The sequence below is a fragment of the Eptatretus burgeri genome, chromosome 14 (genome assembly GCF_056783735.1).
Source record: "Eptatretus burgeri isolate ZD-2024b chromosome 14, Ebu_testis_v1, whole genome shotgun sequence".
NCBI lineage: Eukaryota > Metazoa > Chordata > Myxini > Myxiniformes > Myxinidae > Eptatretus > Eptatretus burgeri.
In genome coordinates this window covers 25602807-25619430 of record NC_140974.1, presented here as the reverse complement: position 1 = coordinate 25619430, position 16624 = coordinate 25602807, and the positions used below count along the sequence as shown (strand labels likewise).

Below are 16624 nucleotides of genomic sequence, written 5' to 3'. Positions count from 1 at the left end.
TCACCTGTCATCTTGTGAAAACGATTGATCTGCAAGGTTGTAGTAATAATCTGAACACTCCATTTTCGAAATAGAACACGCTCGGCGCACAAGTTGGTTTAAATAAGCAACTTGATGACTTCATGGGAAATTACACAACAATGGTTTTTCCAGGGTGTGTTCCACATAGGAAATGACTTCGGAATTTTTTTGGCTTGGTTCGGTGAGTCATCTTGGCTGACTCCAGACTGACTCATTTTAACACGAAAATAAAACATCTTGCTTTGAATGATTTTGATAAAACCGCCATTTAAAAGCTGTTTTTAGCTAAACATTGTTCTGTTAGTGTTCTGATGATTTAAGATATAACCATGAGAGACATGGGCACAGAATACTTCCTCATTTTCACGGCACGACTGTGCTCTTAAAAGCACTTCCCCATTTTACAAAACCGAAGGAGGGATAGTCCTTTCTTTCGTGCTTGAAGAGATAAAGTGAATATACTAGATGGAAATTAATGTTATAAGAAAATTAAGTTATTCCCTGAAGTAGAACATGGACAAATGTTCATTGGTTCGCTCTTTCAGTGGAATGAAAATATGAAAGGGAAGAAGTGCTTTAATCAGTCTCAATTTTACATTTGCTTGTATGGGAGGGAAGGGGATAGTTGGGAAGAAAATCAGTCTCCTATTTTGGGCTTTTGGTGCTTGAGTCAGAAAGTTTTTTCCCTTTTCCCCCATTCATTTGAATGGAAGTCCCAGAAACCCCATTTATCATCAACTCATGTCTTTACTGAGAAGCAAAGCGTAAATTCCTTTTCCAAAATCCTATATTTGGTCTCTCAAGTCTCTTCCCAAGACTCTTCCAAGGGGGTGGGTCCAAGCATCCCACGCCCATCTGGAAGTCTCTGTCCCTCTACCTCTACGACGCCCCGATTTTTCAAATGTAACATTTTCCACTTTACACCGTCTGTAAACTGTAAATGTTTACAACTTGCTATAACTGTACATCGTCTGTAAACGACAAAAACTCAGGCACTCTTCCAATCACACCACCATAATTCCATAAAACTCAGAAACTACGCAACCTCGTGTACCTGCAGGTTGATAGAATGGTATGTTTTCACCACAACTCCACAACCAGTCAGTGGTGTAATGGTTAGAGCATCTATTCCGGGTCTGGGAGTTATGTTTTTTGAACCTTGACCTCCCAGATTCAAGAGTGGACGCTCTAACCATCACTCCACTGAATCTGGTAAAGGGTAGACATTCAAACCTCAGCTGTAACAATACTTTCCTCCCTCATTCACTTCATGAGTCTCACATTAAACCTCTTATTTATCCCTTTTCAAACATATTGTACAGTGTACAATATGTTAGAACAAAACTCATTTTCAGTTTTATTATTGACTACCTGAAGTACCCGGCCTTGCCCCGGGGAAATTCAATGAAATATGTATTTAAATATTTCCTGAAAATGTATGAAGGACTATATTTTTTACATACACATATGTGGCGGAAATTATAATCTCTCTCCCTCCCAGAATATGTGCTTTGTACACATGGGATTTGAGCCCTTCCCGTTAACTTCAAAGTATGCCTTGTAACTTTGTCATCACAAGCGCTAAAGCCCCAAACCCAAGATTAAATAAATTATTTACCTTAAGTGAATACTTTAAGCTGAACAGGAGTGCAGCTTGCCCACATTTGGGAAGCCCGAACACCGCACCCTCATCCCATTCTACCAGGCATACATAATGTATAGATTGCCCTTTATTAGTCCCCTCCTGGTTTCACCGGAGGGGACGATAGGTTTGCTAACCCTCTGTCCGTTCGACCGGCCCACCTATGGTTTTTCCCCATACCCTTTATCGTATTCAACAGAAGCTTGGTACACGGCTTTATTGTGATAAGTTACAGAACAAGTTTGAGTTTCAGGGAGTTTCGTCAATTTTTCATCGTTATGCCCTTCTTAAACTTAGAAAATATCAGGTATTATACATGAGGTCAGTTTTCAGCTGCACTGATTCCACACCACTGCTTTGCACCCATTGGTTGGACAGCCAACCTGACTCCACCCAATAAAATAATGAAACACACCTTGGCTCTTTAAATGATTAAAAGAATCTTGATCTCTTTTACTTACCTGAGCAGGTCTTTCAGGTCAGGGATATCATGTTGCTTGGGATTTCTCCACTTGTTTTGGCAGGTGGACAAGAAAAGGCAAAACTGCCTCATCACCTTTGAAGATTTCTCTGAGTTCTGGGTCTTCTGGAGGGATATCCAGAGTTGTGAGCTCTTTGGGGTGGTTTGGGAGGAGCTGAGGTGGGGGGTGTTTGGTGTTGTTCTGCCACCTTTGTCTATGAAAGAGAACTGGGCACAACATCCGCAATGATAAATTAGAGCTTTGATTGTACAATGGTGTTTTAACTTTTTTGTCCCCCTTTTTCTCTCATTTGTGCAAGTCCTATTGTGCTTGGCTCTTCTCTTCAGTCCTTCAAGACAGCTACCCATTGCAGGCAGGAGAAGTTTCCGTGTTTCTGCGAATTGCCTCATTTTCTGAATGTCCGAGTCATTTCCGAGATTCCCGTAAAAGACCTGTAATACGATATGAATCGTGACACGGCCTTTAGATGCAACATTATTGTCACATTTGATTTGTGAAGCCTCAGTTCGGCAACGTTAAAGAAGAGTGTTTGCGCCGCCTCCGTGTGTCAATCGTAAGATGCGATTGTAATCATCACATTTGGCGTTGTTGTGGTCGACGATGTGATCGGTGTGGTGTTGTGACACCTCAATTTACCTGGTTACGTAACCTGCCCATCAATGCTCTCGATTCACCCTTTTTAAAGTGCTTTACACTGCTAGTACTGCAACCAGCAAAAAGATCCCTCATTGTTGCACAGCATCGTTTAGCAATATAAACTTGTACATATAATAAGATACTTTGCTCAGGTCACCAGCGTCTGTCTCTCTCTCTCTCTCTCTCTCTCTCTCTCTCTCTCTCTCTCTCTCTCTCTCTCTCTCTCTCTCTCTCTCTCTCTCTCTGTGTCTGTGTCTGTGTCTGTGTCTGTGTCTGTGTCTGTGTCTGTGTCTGTGTCTGTGTCTGTGTCTCTGTCTCTCTGTGTCTGTGTCTCTGTCTCTCTGTGTCTCTCTCTCGACGGAGTTACCGTATGGACACCGCGGAAACTCTGCATTAGCGTTCAAGCTGAAGAATAACGGCCAATAAAATAAACCAAAACATAACATCAATGCAACCAATTACAAACTCCTGGAAAATGGTGTGTCTATTTGATTTTGTGTGCTCAACAACAAAATTGAAATTACATGTTACCAAAATATTCCCGTCAAACCTTTAAACACTTCCCTCCTTTATTTTGAATCTTTTTTTTAAAACTGAAGCACTCTCATGGCTGCTCATTGCTATTCATTTTGTCTACTTGAGATACTTCTGTACCCGCAGACTGCCCCCCCTCCCCCTCGGTCTAACTGCTGCCTCAGCTACTTACTTCGACGTTGTTGTTTCTATGTCTCTTGTAGACCTGTTCCTTTCCGCCACCTTGTCAGTTTTAAAACCCTACACCTTCTTTCATCTAGCTTTTCCATGATCCTTGACCTCTATAATATCAACTCATTTTTTTAACCTTAACACCCCAAGTTATGAATGTCCCACTGGCTTCTCAATAACCTCCATTTTACCATACGTCTGCTGTCCATGAGGCTGTTGGTTGAAGCCTAAGTTTTCCTTTGTGTGTGGCAGTGGGTGGTGTTTCTGGTGGTGATGTCGTCTGCACAGTCTGCCAGGAGGGAACATCCGAAAAGCCCAATGAGATCGTCATTTGCGACAAGTGTGGGCAAGGTAGAGCCAACATACTCGCAAGCTTTCCTGCCATCAAACATGATTCAAAATGATTTAGTGTTGGAACAAGACCTACTCACACTGTCCCTTCTCTCACTCCACCCTCACTCACTCCATCCCAAACCTCCTGCAGCTGTATCATAGTGCAGAGCAGATGAGCCATTGGCAATGAGACTAACTCGATGTCTCAGTTTGTGCTCTTGTAGCTAGCTCCTCCTGTGTCTGCCTGTTAAGGTTACCACCAGCAGTGTCACGTCCCAGCCATCCCTTCCGACCTGCTCTCCTCTTCTGCTACCTGGCAGTGCCGCCAATGCATCTTTGTGACCACCACCAAGGTGAGGACGCGATGCCCAACGTTCGGCTTTATGTTCAGAAACATACACCTTTCGCACTTGAATACACATCATCGCGCTAAACAGCCTCCGTGCCTCGCCTCTCTCTTTATGTCGACTCCTTCTCTTGCAATGCTCTAACACTCCAGCGAGGAGGTGCACTGAAGCGTGGTCCTCAAGCACGGGCCCTTTTGGCCGTGAAAAGGACGCTGCCATACTGCCCAGACAGCATCGTGTGGGACAACTTACACCGTACCAACCTGCAGCGCGTGTACTGTTACTGCGGTGGTCCAGGAGAGTGAGTACAGGGGTGGGACTGGGTGGGGGTTACTATTTCGGGAGGGAAGAGAATAGGATGTGAAATATTGTTTACCTCCTTTTTCAATGTTGCCTTAACCTTTTCTTCTGTTGCACCTTAAAATTTACTTGTGAACTGTCAAACAAGTCCCTCACTTTTGTTTTATTTTTCATTCTTTTTTGTATGCATTGTCGAGGCTCGAATGAGAGCTAATGCTCAACAAGGGAGGCAGGACACAAGATGTGCGGGAGAGGGAAGAACAGAACAGTGGGGAACAGATACATTAGGAGATCTGTGGAAGGGAGAGGGATGGGGTGGGGAACATGGGGTAAACAACATGGACACCACAGGGAGTTTCAGGACCTTACATGACAGGGAACTTTCGGGAAGGAAGGCAGGGAATTTGAAGGAGGTGGGTTTGGGGTGGATTAATAGGGGTAGAAAAGATCGTGGTTTTGGATGGGGGAAGGTGACAGGTGGTGGTGAACAGCTGTTTTGAAGACCTGGAGGGAAGAATGTAATTTAATAGAGTGAGGGAGTTTACTCCAAAGGTGGGGAAAAAAAAAAGGAATGAAAGAGTGAAGGTGAGCAGTGATTTGTGATTTTGGTAGGTTTACCAGAACGGGAGTTGATGGCAGACCTTGCGTGCCATGTGGAAATATGGAGGGGGGGGGGCATATCGCAGACAGAGCAGGGGGGTGAGAGGAGACAGTGGAAGAAAGAAAGACCACCGACCTGCCTGCGGTGAGAGAGTGAGAGACCCAAAGACTCGGCCTCATCGCGGGAGATGCCAATAATCCTAAATGCCTTCGTTTCGACAGTGTGAAGCTGAGAAAGGTGTGAGGCAGGAGCACCAGACCAGAGGGGAGAGCAGTACTCCATCAGACTGCGGACGAAAGCTTTGTATGAGGTCAGGAGCTCAGGTGGGCCGAGGAAGGACATTGCACAACGGAGGATTCCCAGTCGACAACTGGCTTTGGAGGTCAGGTTAGAAATGTGGCTTTCCCGGGAGAGATCATGGCAGATAGTGAGACCCAGGAGCTTGAATGAAAGGACTTCTTATAGAGGATTGTTCAGAAAGTAGATGGGGTGGGGGGGGGGGGTTCGAAATGGTCCTTTGGGAGAGACATAGTGAGAGTGTGAGATTTGTCTGGATTGAAAGACATGTTCCACGTGTTGGACCAGTTTGTCATTTTATCCAGATCTGCAGAGAGTAAAGAAGCTGCTGCTTGCCGGTCTGAGTGATGACAGATGGTACAGCAGAGGGTGGAGTCATCAGCAAAGAGATAAAGAGGATTTTACAGAGAGTTGGAGAGCCCATTGATGAAAACCAGAAAAATAACAGGACCCAGAACGCTGCCTTGAGGAACTCAAGGATGGAGGGGGATGGAGGGGGAGCATACACCAGAAACAGATTTGATGAGACGCCACCAGGATTTGGAGGAGGGAGAGAGGTTTGAGAGTTCAAACTTGAGATAAGAAAGATGTTGTTTTCTGGCTCTCCTGAGGGTGGACACCCTTGTTCTGAGCTTTGAAACTCAATTCTGGGTCCTGTGGTTATTTATTAAAATTAACTGTTTCTTCCAGCATCATATAATAGTTCTCTAACAATCTTTTAACTGTCAGCAATTGCATAATGTCACTGCAGCCGCACAGAGTGCCGGCGGTTGTTACTGTTCCGTTCAGGTGGAACTTGAAGATGCTGCAGTGCAGAGGCTGTAAGCAGTGGTTCCATGAGGCATGCATTCAGTGCCTGGAGCGACCCATGCTCTTCGGAGACAGGTTTGTGGTCATATTTGGTTCAAGTGTTTCGTCCTTTTTAATTGGTGGTGTTCCTTTTTCAGATTCTATGCCATTAAAAAAAATTGTTTCGGACACCCTGTGTTCTGTTAAAACATTACGTCGGGCCTTACCACTACAGGTTCTATGATTTTGAGTGTGCAGTTTGTACTCATGGCCCAGAGAGAGTGGAACGGATTTCAATGCGCTGGTAAGTGGTATCTTATTTTACTTCCTATCTGTTTCAAATTTTAAAAACCATGAATATACGTTAACAAAGCATTCATAACATTTCTTTGTGTACTCAAAGCTGTGTTTTTGGTTTTACTTTGTGGCATGTTGAATGAGCATGGTTTGCATGTATGTGGATGTGTTGTTGTGTGTGTGCTCGCAGGGTAGACGTTGCACACCTGTGTATGTACAACTTGACCGTCGTGCAGAAAAAGAAGTATTTTGACTTTGAACGAGAGATCATGACATTTGTTAACGACAAGTGGGAGAGTCTACTGCCGGGAAAGGTACAAAACCTATTGCTTCTTCTTTTCATGTGTAGAAGATGGATGCTCGACTTTGGCCCCTTACTTGAAAACGGTAATTATCTGAATCGGTAAATGATTTTTGTCAAACACATTCACCTTCCATGAGCCAAGTGGAACAACATCCCTAATCGTTTGCAAAATTGTTCACTAAATCGTACTTTCCTCACCTTCACTTCCCTTTCTTTTTAACCTGGCCAATCCACTATTGTGTTGTTGCCAGCTTCCTTGCGTCTGGCCCCCAATGAAAGCCTGGCCAGGACCCTCGCTGTGAGCCTGTCCAGGCTTCCCATTACAAGCAGTGTTTCAAGAACAGTCATTTGTTTTCGACTTTTTATTTTTACAACAGAATTCTAGCTTTTGTGACTGCTCCCATTGGTCTGCGTCATTGGATAAGAGCATGTTAACCGCTGCTGGGAACTGAAGAGTCCATGTTAGCTCGCTTGTTCGAAGAACAGAGAGCTATAGCGATACCCCCGGCGTGAGCGTCAGCATGAGCGTGAAAATGCTGAATTTTTTGTATTACGGAAAAACTCTTCGACGGATTTCGACGAAACTTGGTGGGGGGGTTAGGTATGGTCCAAGGATCATGCCATTAGATTTTGGACTTGGTCCCCCCCCCCCCCAAAAAAAAAATTTAGATAAAAAAATTTTTGCAACTTTTTTTTCGACAATTTTGATTTTTTTTTTTTGCATTTCTACATGTTTTAAGTGATTTCCAACCCCCCCCCCCAAAAAAAAATTGTTACAGAAAAAACCTTTTTTTTTTGCATTTCTACATGTTTTAAGTGATTTCCACCCCCCCCCTAAAAAAATAAAAAAAATAAAAATTTTGCATTTCTATGTTTTAAGTTATTTCCAACCCCCCCCCAAAATTTTTCGAGAAAAAAATTTTTTTGAAACTTTTTTTTTCAACAAAATTTCGATTTTTTTATTTTTTTTTGCATTTCTACATGTTTTAAGTGATTAGGGTTTCGACGAAACTTGGTGGGGGTGGGTTAGGTATGGTCCAAGGATCATGCCATTAGATTTTGGACTTGGTCCCCCCAAAAAAAATTGTTAAAGAAAATAAAAATTTTTTTTGCATTTCTACATGTTTAAATGATTTCCAACCCCCCCCCCAAAAAAAACTGTTAGAGAAAAAAAATATTTTTTTTGCATTTTTACATGTTTTAAGTGATTTCCAACCCCCCCCCCCAAAAAAAAATTGTTAGAGAATTATAAAAAATATTAACTATTAGACGTCTTTTAAAAACGATAAATGTATAAACAGGCGAGCATTGGGTGGCTTTGACACCAACTCTGGTTGTTTTCAACGTTGGTCCATCATAGTCCAAATTGCCCCGAGAGCATTAAAAAAAAATCAACAATGAAGCAGCATCACATATCAGTCGTTCAGACAAAACAGGTCAGCAATATTATCCATGGACTTCTTGTAAGTCATTGATGAGCCAGTTGTGTTTTCACTGACAATTGATAGCGATTATAGTAATTCTGAGACGAACTCTTTGCAGGAGCTTATAATCCAAATTATTAAAACTGATGCTTTCAGACCAGATTTGAACACATAATATCTGGATTGCCACCCATTGTGCCCACCAATGGACTACTAGAATTCCTGGAGGTTTAGTTTTGAAGATGCTACATTAATAATAAATGTACTTTTTAATGTTTTAATTTACAGTTTTTAAAATATCCCCCCACCACTCTTCTCTGTTATAAAAGTACCTTCCATTTCAACCTCAATCTTCTCCTGGCTCTGCCCTTACATTCTGTACCACATGTTCCCATTCTGACCCAGATTGCGAACACTCCACGGCAGGAACGCAGCCACCACATCCTCTATGCGCTCACGAGCAATAAGACCAAGTAAGTTTGGCTTCGCTCAGGAGTTTCCTGCGTTCAGTCACATGATGTGTGCACATGCGCGAGTACGTGTTTTTCCATACTTTTGGAAGAATAACGTGTGAGAAAATTGCAGATGAAATCATTATATATATATATATATATATATATATATATATATATATATATATATATATATATATATATATATATATATATACACCAGATAATTATCTGCATTCAATCAATGAGACAATTGCCTTGGATTGTATCGAGTACCTTTTAAAGCCACGTCTTCACCGGAACAGTTGCGCAACCAAACGGCTCTCAAAATCGTGCAACTTAATTGCTTGTGAGTGCTTTGTCCACCTCTGAGCAAGTTGTGCAAATGTGCATGGAACAAGTCGTTAAAAATATCACTCGGCGGATCGCTTGAAAGTGGAGCTTCTCTCTGATGTAAGCCATTCCGTTGCCAGAAACCAAGTTGTGCAACTGATCACTGAAGCAAGCACTGCGGATCCGGCTGAAGAATCAAGATTATGCAAACATTCTTCTCACGGATAGAGACTTTGGTTATTTTAAAGAAACGTTTTACATGAAAAGAAAGTTCAATGACTATAACCTGTTTTCGATTCCAAACTCTTACGTCACCTGTGATAGCATCGTCATAGTTCATTACATGACTGATCTTATGTCAACAGCCATTTATAAACGATTTTTTTTTATTTATAGGAGTAAGGCTTATGGAAGAGCAAGAGTTATAAAGGAAAGTGAAGAAAACAGCTCTGGGAATTGTTTGTGACATACGGATTAAGTTGCACGGACTGAGCATGGTTGTGAGATTGTATGCAAGTGTGTTTACAAAACATGTGACTCAATAATTAATGTGGCTACCCGTGCTGCAGGTTTGTGTGCGGCAGAGAGATGAAGAAGAAGAAACACATATATGGCTTACGGGTCCGTGTTCCACCATCTCCTCCAATAACATCCCAAAGGGAGCAGGAACCATTGACTGTGAGCTCTTTGAAACGGTAAGTAGGAAAAAATGTCCTTTTTTTGTACACATTGTCGAGGTTCGTTTGAGAGCTAACACATAGAACGCACAACAAGGGGGGCGGGAGAGGGAAGGACAAAACAGTGGGGAACAGACATGAGGAAATCTGTTGAAGGGAGAGGGATGGGGTGGGGAACACGGGGTAAACAAGATGGACACGACAGGGACTTTTAGGACCTTACACGACAGGGAACTTTCGTGAAGGAAAGCAGGGAATTTGAAGGTGTGTTTGGGGTGGATTAACGGGGGTAGAAAATTTCGTGGTTTTGGATGGGGGAAGATAAGAGATGGTGGTGAACAGCTGTTTTGAAGACCTGGAGGGAAAAGTGGGATTGAAGAGAGTCAGAGTTTGTTCCAAAGTTGGGAAAAAAGAGGAATGAAAGAGTGAAGGTGAGCAGTGATTCTTGATTTTGGTAGTTTTATCCAGAAGGGGGTTGCTGGTGGACCTGTGGAAATATGGGGAGGGGGGAGACATGTAGACAGAGCGAGCAGGGGGGACAAGACCGGAGAGGAGACAGTAGAAGACAGAAAGACCACTGACCTGCCTGCGATGAGAGAGTGAGAGGCCCAAAGACTCAGCCTCATCACGGGAGATACTAATGATCTGAAAAGCCTTGGTTTCCACAGCGTGAAGCCGACAAAGGTGACAGGCAGGAGCAGCAGCACAGAGGGGAGAGCAGTACTCCATCAAGCTGCGGACAAATGGTTTGTATGTGGTCAGGAGCTCAGGTGGGCCGAGGAAAGACTTTGCTCAACGGAAGATACCCTGTTGGCGACTGGCTTTGGAGGCCAGTTTGGAAATGTGGCTTTCGCGGAAAGATCATGGCAGATAGTGAAATCCAGAAGCTTGAATGGAAGGACTTTTTCCAGAGGATTGTTTAGCAAGTCGATGGGGGTTTTCCAAACGGTCCTTCAGAGACATAGTGAGTGTGTGAGATTTGTCAGGGTTGAAAGACATGTTTGTTCCACGTGTTCGACCAGTTTGTGATTTTATCCAGATCTGCAGAGAGTGAAGGAACTGCTGCATGCCGGTCTGAGGGACGGGAGATGGTACGGCAGAGGGTGCAGTCATCAGCAAAGAGATCAAGAGGATTTTCCAAAGAGTCGGAGAGATCATTGATGAAATCCAGAAAAAAGAACAACACCCAGAACACTGCCTTTAGGAACTCCAGTCTGGCCAGGAAGAGGGCATGAGAGAACTCCATTTAGGGCCACATGTTGGCTGCGACAGGAGAGGAAGTCTGCGAGCCATGAGTGGAGATGGTCTTGGATAGCGCAGGAAGAGAGTTTGGTGAGCAGGGCAGGGTGCCAGACCGTATCGAAAGCACATGATATGTCTGGGGATATGGCTCTGATTTAATGTCCTGCGTTGAGGACCTCCATCCATTGTTGGGAGAGCAGAAGCAGCAGATCCCTGGTAGTAACCTGGTCTGAATCCAATTTAATGATCGGAAATCAAGCCATTGGAGAAGAGGAACAAATTAATGTCTGAAGTGATGATGGATTCCATAACCTTGCTGATGATTGGGAGAAGGCTGATTGGTCTGTAGTTGCAGGGATCTGTATTTGCACCTTTTTTATGCAGAGCGGTAATGTTTGCTGATTTCCAAGCAGATGACAAATGACCTTGAGCGAATGAGAAGGTGAATAGAACAGAGAGAGAGGGTGAGCAAGAGCAGAGGAGCAGGTTTTTATGACATGTGGGCTGATGCTGTCTGGACCGGTTGCAGAATCTGAGTCGAGGTTTGAGAGCAAGCTCTCGACTTTGTCAGCAGAAATGGACATAGAGTCCAGGGACAGCTGTGTGCGATTGGGTAAGGTGGGTACAGAAAGCGATGGGTTTTGGACACAAGATTTAGAAGCAAACACAGAGTTTAGGCATTCAGCTTTTTCACGTGCAGTGTCAGCAGTGCGGCCATTTGAGGTAAGGCGAGGGAGGGAGGGGGAACATACACCAGAAACAGACTTATCGGGACGCCACCAGGATTTGGAGGAGGGCGAGAGGTTTGAGAGTTCAGACTTGAGATTAGAAAGATGTTGTTTTCTGACTCTCCTGAGGGTAGAAACACTTGTTCCGAGCTTTATGGAAGGAACTGAGATTGCCTTCCATTGGATTAGCCTTCCATCCATCCACCCATTGGGACCATACTCTGTGCAGAGCATTGGTGCTGCCTAAGCAGTCTCCTTGGCTAATGGGCACAATCCTGGACGGGTCGCCACTCCAACACAGGATACCAGCAAGCTGGCACTCATTTCGCCGACCTCGGAAGGATGACAGGCCGAGTCAACCCAGCCTGCCATGAGGCGAAGGCAAGTTGTCTTAGGACAACTGCCTCACCATAATCTTCAGTGTACCATGGGCAGGAGGAAGGGTAGGACAACTGAAGACGAGAGGGGATAAATCTTTGCATGAGAGAGAGCAAGTTTCTTTGAAAGAATTCCCAGGACAAGTTGATGTTGGAGAAAGTTGCGATGGGAGACCAGTCTAGAAGTTTGATGGCTGCTTGAAGACCCTGCCAGTCAGCCTGAGTGAAATGCCAGACTCGACAGCATTGAGGTGGTTCTCTTATACCAGCCAGAGAGATGTCCACTTTGACAAGCATGTGATCAGAAGAACCAATTGAATCAGAGGAAGAACAGCAGATATTTTCAGGGAAATTTGTCAAAATCAGATCCAGAAGAGATGAAGTACCTGGCTGAGATCCGGGTCGGGAAGTTGACCGATCGAGTCAGTCCCAATGAGTCACAGAAGTATTTTGCTGAAGTGCCATGGCAGGTGAGAGAGGGACCCACACCCTGCCAACTGGCATGATGACAGTTGAGGTCACCACGTATGAGGAAGAGAGAGTTGAGATGAGAGGACAGAAGTTGGTCCATGTTTTCGGCAAGTGAGGTGATTATGAAACAGCTTGCCAATCAATTATTTTTCCAACACAGGTGTGCGATAGGCCATTCCAACAGCTAACACTGTTCTGCAAGACCCTGTCACACTGTGGCCTAAAATATATAAGGCATTTATTTGCCCTTGCTTTCTTTTTCTTTTCTTTTTTAATCTACTTTTTTGGTTGAACAGTTGACATTTTGTATCCCACGAATACGCAGGATCCAGATCTTCACCAAAATCTCATAAATTTTCCTCGTCACACACCCAACTGGTCCACCAAATTTCGTCCCTCCAATGGGGTTGGATTTTCATGAAAAAGACAACAAAATAAAAAATAAGAATTAAAAATAATCCTCCCTCTTCTCCATTTGCTTGATTTCCGATCATCAATTTGGTTTCAGACCAGGTCACTCTTCCCTGGATATGCTGCTTCTGCTCTCCCAACAATGGATGGAGGTCCTCAATGCCGGACGTGAAATCAGAGCCATATCCCGCGACATATCGCGTGCTTTTGACACGGTCTGGCACCCTGCCCTACTCACCAAACTCTCTTCCTATGGTATCCAAGGCCATCTCCACTCATGGCTCGGAGACTTCCTCTCCTGTCGCAGTCAACATGTGGCCCTAAATGGAGTTCTTTCATCCCCTCTTCCTGTCCAGGCTTGAGTTCCTCAAGGTAGCGGTCTGGTCCCTGTTCTTTTTCTGGTTTTCATCAATGATCTCTCCGACTCTCTGGAAAATCTCTCATCCCTCAGATCGGCAAGCAGCAGCTTCTTCGCTCACTGCAGATCTGGGTAGAATCACAAACTGGTCCAACACGTGGAACATGTCTTTCAATACTGACAAATCTCACACTCTCACTTTGTCTTTCCGAAAGGACCGTTTGGACCCCCGCCCACCCCACCCCATCTACTTTCTCAACAATCCTCTGGAAGAAGTCCTTTCTTTTAAGCTTCTGGGTCCCACTATCTGCCATGATCTTTCCTGGGAAAACCACATTTCCAACCTGGCCTTCGAAGCCAGTCGCCGACTCGGAATCCTCCGTAGTGCAAAGTCCTTCCTCGGCCCACTTGAGCTCCTGACCACATACAAAGCTTTTGTCTGCAGCCTGATAGAGTATTGCTCTCCCCTTTGGACTGGTGCTCCTGCCTCACACCTTTCTCGGCTTCACACTGTGGAAACCAAGGCATTTCGGATCATTGGCATCTCCCGCGATGAGGCTGAGTCTTTGGGCCTCTCACTCAATCACCGCAGGCAGGTCGGTGGTCTTTCTGTCTTCTACTGTCTCCTCTCCAGTCTTGTTCCCCCTGCTCTGTCTGCGATATGTCCCCCCCCCCCATATTTCCGCAGAGCGCTCAAGGTCCTTCAACAACCCCCTTCTGGTAAAACTTCCAAAATCACGAATCATTGCTCACCTTCACTCTTTCATTCCTCTTTTTTTCCCGCCTTTGGAATAAACTCCCTCACTCTATTCATTCCCATTCTTCCCTCCAGGCCTTCAAAACAGCTGTTCACCACCACCTCTTATTGTCCCCCATCCAAATCCTCAATCTTTTCTACCCCCGTTAATCCACCCCAAACCCACCTCCTTCAGATTCCCTGCTTTCCTTCCCGAAAGTCCCTATAATGTCCATCTTGTGTACCCCGTGTTCCCCACCCCATCCCTCTCCCTTTCCACAGATCTCCGAATGTCTCTGTTCCCCACTGTTTTGTTCTTCCCACTCCCGCCCCTCTTGTCTCACGCCCCCTCACTGTGCGTTATGTGTTAGCTCTCATACGAGCCTCGACAAGGTATACAAAAAAAAAAGTGTCATTAATTTGTTTCTGAAGCTCAGCGGTGCAGGGCTTATGTTGCAGCCTCAATTACCAAAGCTTGACAAAACTGGAAGTTTTAATCCACAAATGGAGAATAAGAAATACATTTGTGAAAGGTTTCATTCACACGTTGCATCTTCCCTTAACCTCCAAGACAACAAATAATAATAATACGTACGCTTCATTATCCCCACCTTCCGGGGCAGAGAAAAGTTTTTGTTCCAAGTCTTTCACAAACCGGTTGGCCAGGCCGGACGTTCGACTGACAGTGATTTGGGCTGACAGTCTTGTAAATTGTACAAGGTGCCAGCTATAGCTCGCCAACTTCGTGAAAGACACCGTGGGTTATTTAACCTCCAGCAAATAACGCGAGCAGACGGGACATCCAGCTTAACGTCCATCCAAGGAAACGCATACTTTTTGATGCAACATCCAGCCTGAGAAACACCATTCTGACCACTTCTCGTCAGGCCGGGAATCAACCCCAGCCAAAACCGCTCAGAGGTAAGTGCGCGACTTCTGCACTATCCAGGACAACAACTCGTGTATCAAAAATAACAAATAATGTATTTTTATACTTTCATGGATTCTTTGGAGCCAGGTACTTTGCTGTCGTATTCTGCCTTTATGACTATAAAGACTCGCTCTTTTCTTCTCCTGGGGCATCACTTAATGGATGGTGAACAGTGGCATCACATATGAATGAACTCAATTTCAAATACAACGGTTGTATTCAAAACTGAATGAACTCAATCGGTCACAGGTATCTGTGGACCACCTTCATCACGAGCACGCACAACTCCATATTCAAAGTTTTTGGGGGGTTTTTGCACACGCAACACACTTTGCAATTGTAAGTTGAGGCCTGAATCATTATGCAGCAAGCGTTCATCACATGACAATTTTAAATTTATTTCCTCCCTGCCCTTCCCACCTCCTCCCCCCCCCCCCATACATCTCTTGCTGTCTCAATTCCATTGTTTCACTACTTGTATTTTCCCTTAATTTATCAGTCGATGAAGTGCCATACTTCACCTGCATGGTACTCATGCTCCCTGCTCTTAAACTCCCACACTCCCCCTTTTGTCAGAATTATATTTTCACCTTCAAATTCCTTTATTACTTCTCCTGACCAATCTCCTGGTTTATCTATGTTTTTTTGCAATCCGTTCTTATCAACATGATTTCCACATATATATCTTCACACCCCCCCCCCTTTACCCTCACCTTTCCTTTGCTTCCCTCACATCTGTCATGCTTCCTCTCACCTGTCCTCAACCTACACTCCAATATCTTTACCCACCTCTCTTGACTGCTTACAGACCTTTCCGGAGAAAAGACCGGGGTCCACTTCGCCGTTCGCCTCGCTTGCCCGTCACTGACACGCAACTTCAACAACAGGAACAGCAACAGCGCGAGTCTGGACCAAGCTCGCTAGAGCAGCTCAAAGCTACGATGGGCAGCTGTCGGGGACCGGAAGGCCGGCTTGCTTTGGGGGAGGAGGTCCAGGTGCTAGCTCGCCGCATTGGAGTCGACGGACGGGTCCAGTACCTGCTGCAATGGGAGGGGACCACAGCCTGAGTGTTCTCCCCCCCCACCCTGCTCCCGGCCCTTGACCATGAGCAAGCAAGATGCAACCATTTAACCTTTTTATTTGTCCTATTGTGTGTAGATGGCATACCATCTCTGATAGGGTAATGATAGTAAAATAAAGCTATCTCTCAAATGCTTGATGAAGAGGAAGAGTCTGCATTGAGGAATGATGATTCAAGGCTGTGAAAGGCTTTTGAGCTGTTTTTTAATCATTGTTGTGCAGTTCAGCAAATTCTCAGGAGAACATTCTGTTACAGGAATTCTTAGAATTTAGAATTTTTGATCCATAAGAATAAACATTGAACTCACAAGTTACTTTTTGTTGGTGAACACTTTTTGTGGGTGTGCTTCGATCTGCCGAGTGTGGCCACACAAGACATTTTCTAATTCTGTTAATAAGCCATTGGTGATAATTGTTGGTACTGATTTGTCTTGATTACAAAGAAGGCTTCTACATATTCCGAATCCATACTCTTTCCAGAGCATCAGTGCTGCCGAAGCAGTCTTTGGACAGAACACAGCAGGTGGTTTGTTATTGCCTTTCCCAGCATTCATCTGAGCAGGAATATGGAATTTTGGCTATGGTATCGGCACACATTGGCCTACTCTTGCAAAAGAAACTGGGATACTTTGATGGAACAGCCTGGATTT

General features: G+C 44.5%; 1 protein-coding gene across 2 annotated transcripts in view; it reads left to right on the top strand.

The window, feature by feature from the left end:
- Positions 1–16288, top strand: part of LOC147012823 (metal-response element-binding transcription factor 2-like) — a 35775-nt gene extending 19487 nt beyond the window's left edge. Inside the window, exons 3-13 of one of the 2 annotated variants that reach the window (XM_085854079.1) lie at positions 2188–2269; positions 2444–2497; positions 3739–3837; positions 4072–4172; positions 4319–4467; positions 6154–6249; positions 6389–6457; positions 6641–6764; positions 8584–8651; positions 9533–9658; positions 15703–16288. In XM_085854079.1, the coding sequence (XP_085710205.1) occupies positions 2188–2269; positions 2444–2497; positions 3739–3837; positions 4072–4172; positions 4319–4467; positions 6154–6249; positions 6389–6457; positions 6641–6764; positions 8584–8651; positions 9533–9658; positions 15703–15961 (1227 nt within the window). In that variant the 3' untranslated portion in view covers positions 15962–16288. The remainder of the gene's footprint in view (positions 1–2187; positions 2270–2443; positions 2498–3738; positions 3838–4071; positions 4173–4318; positions 4468–6153; positions 6250–6388; positions 6458–6640; positions 6765–8583; positions 8652–9532; positions 9659–15702) is intronic. The other variant, XM_085854080.1, reaches the window with a different exon arrangement.
- Positions 16289–16624: the final 336 nt, after the last annotated feature.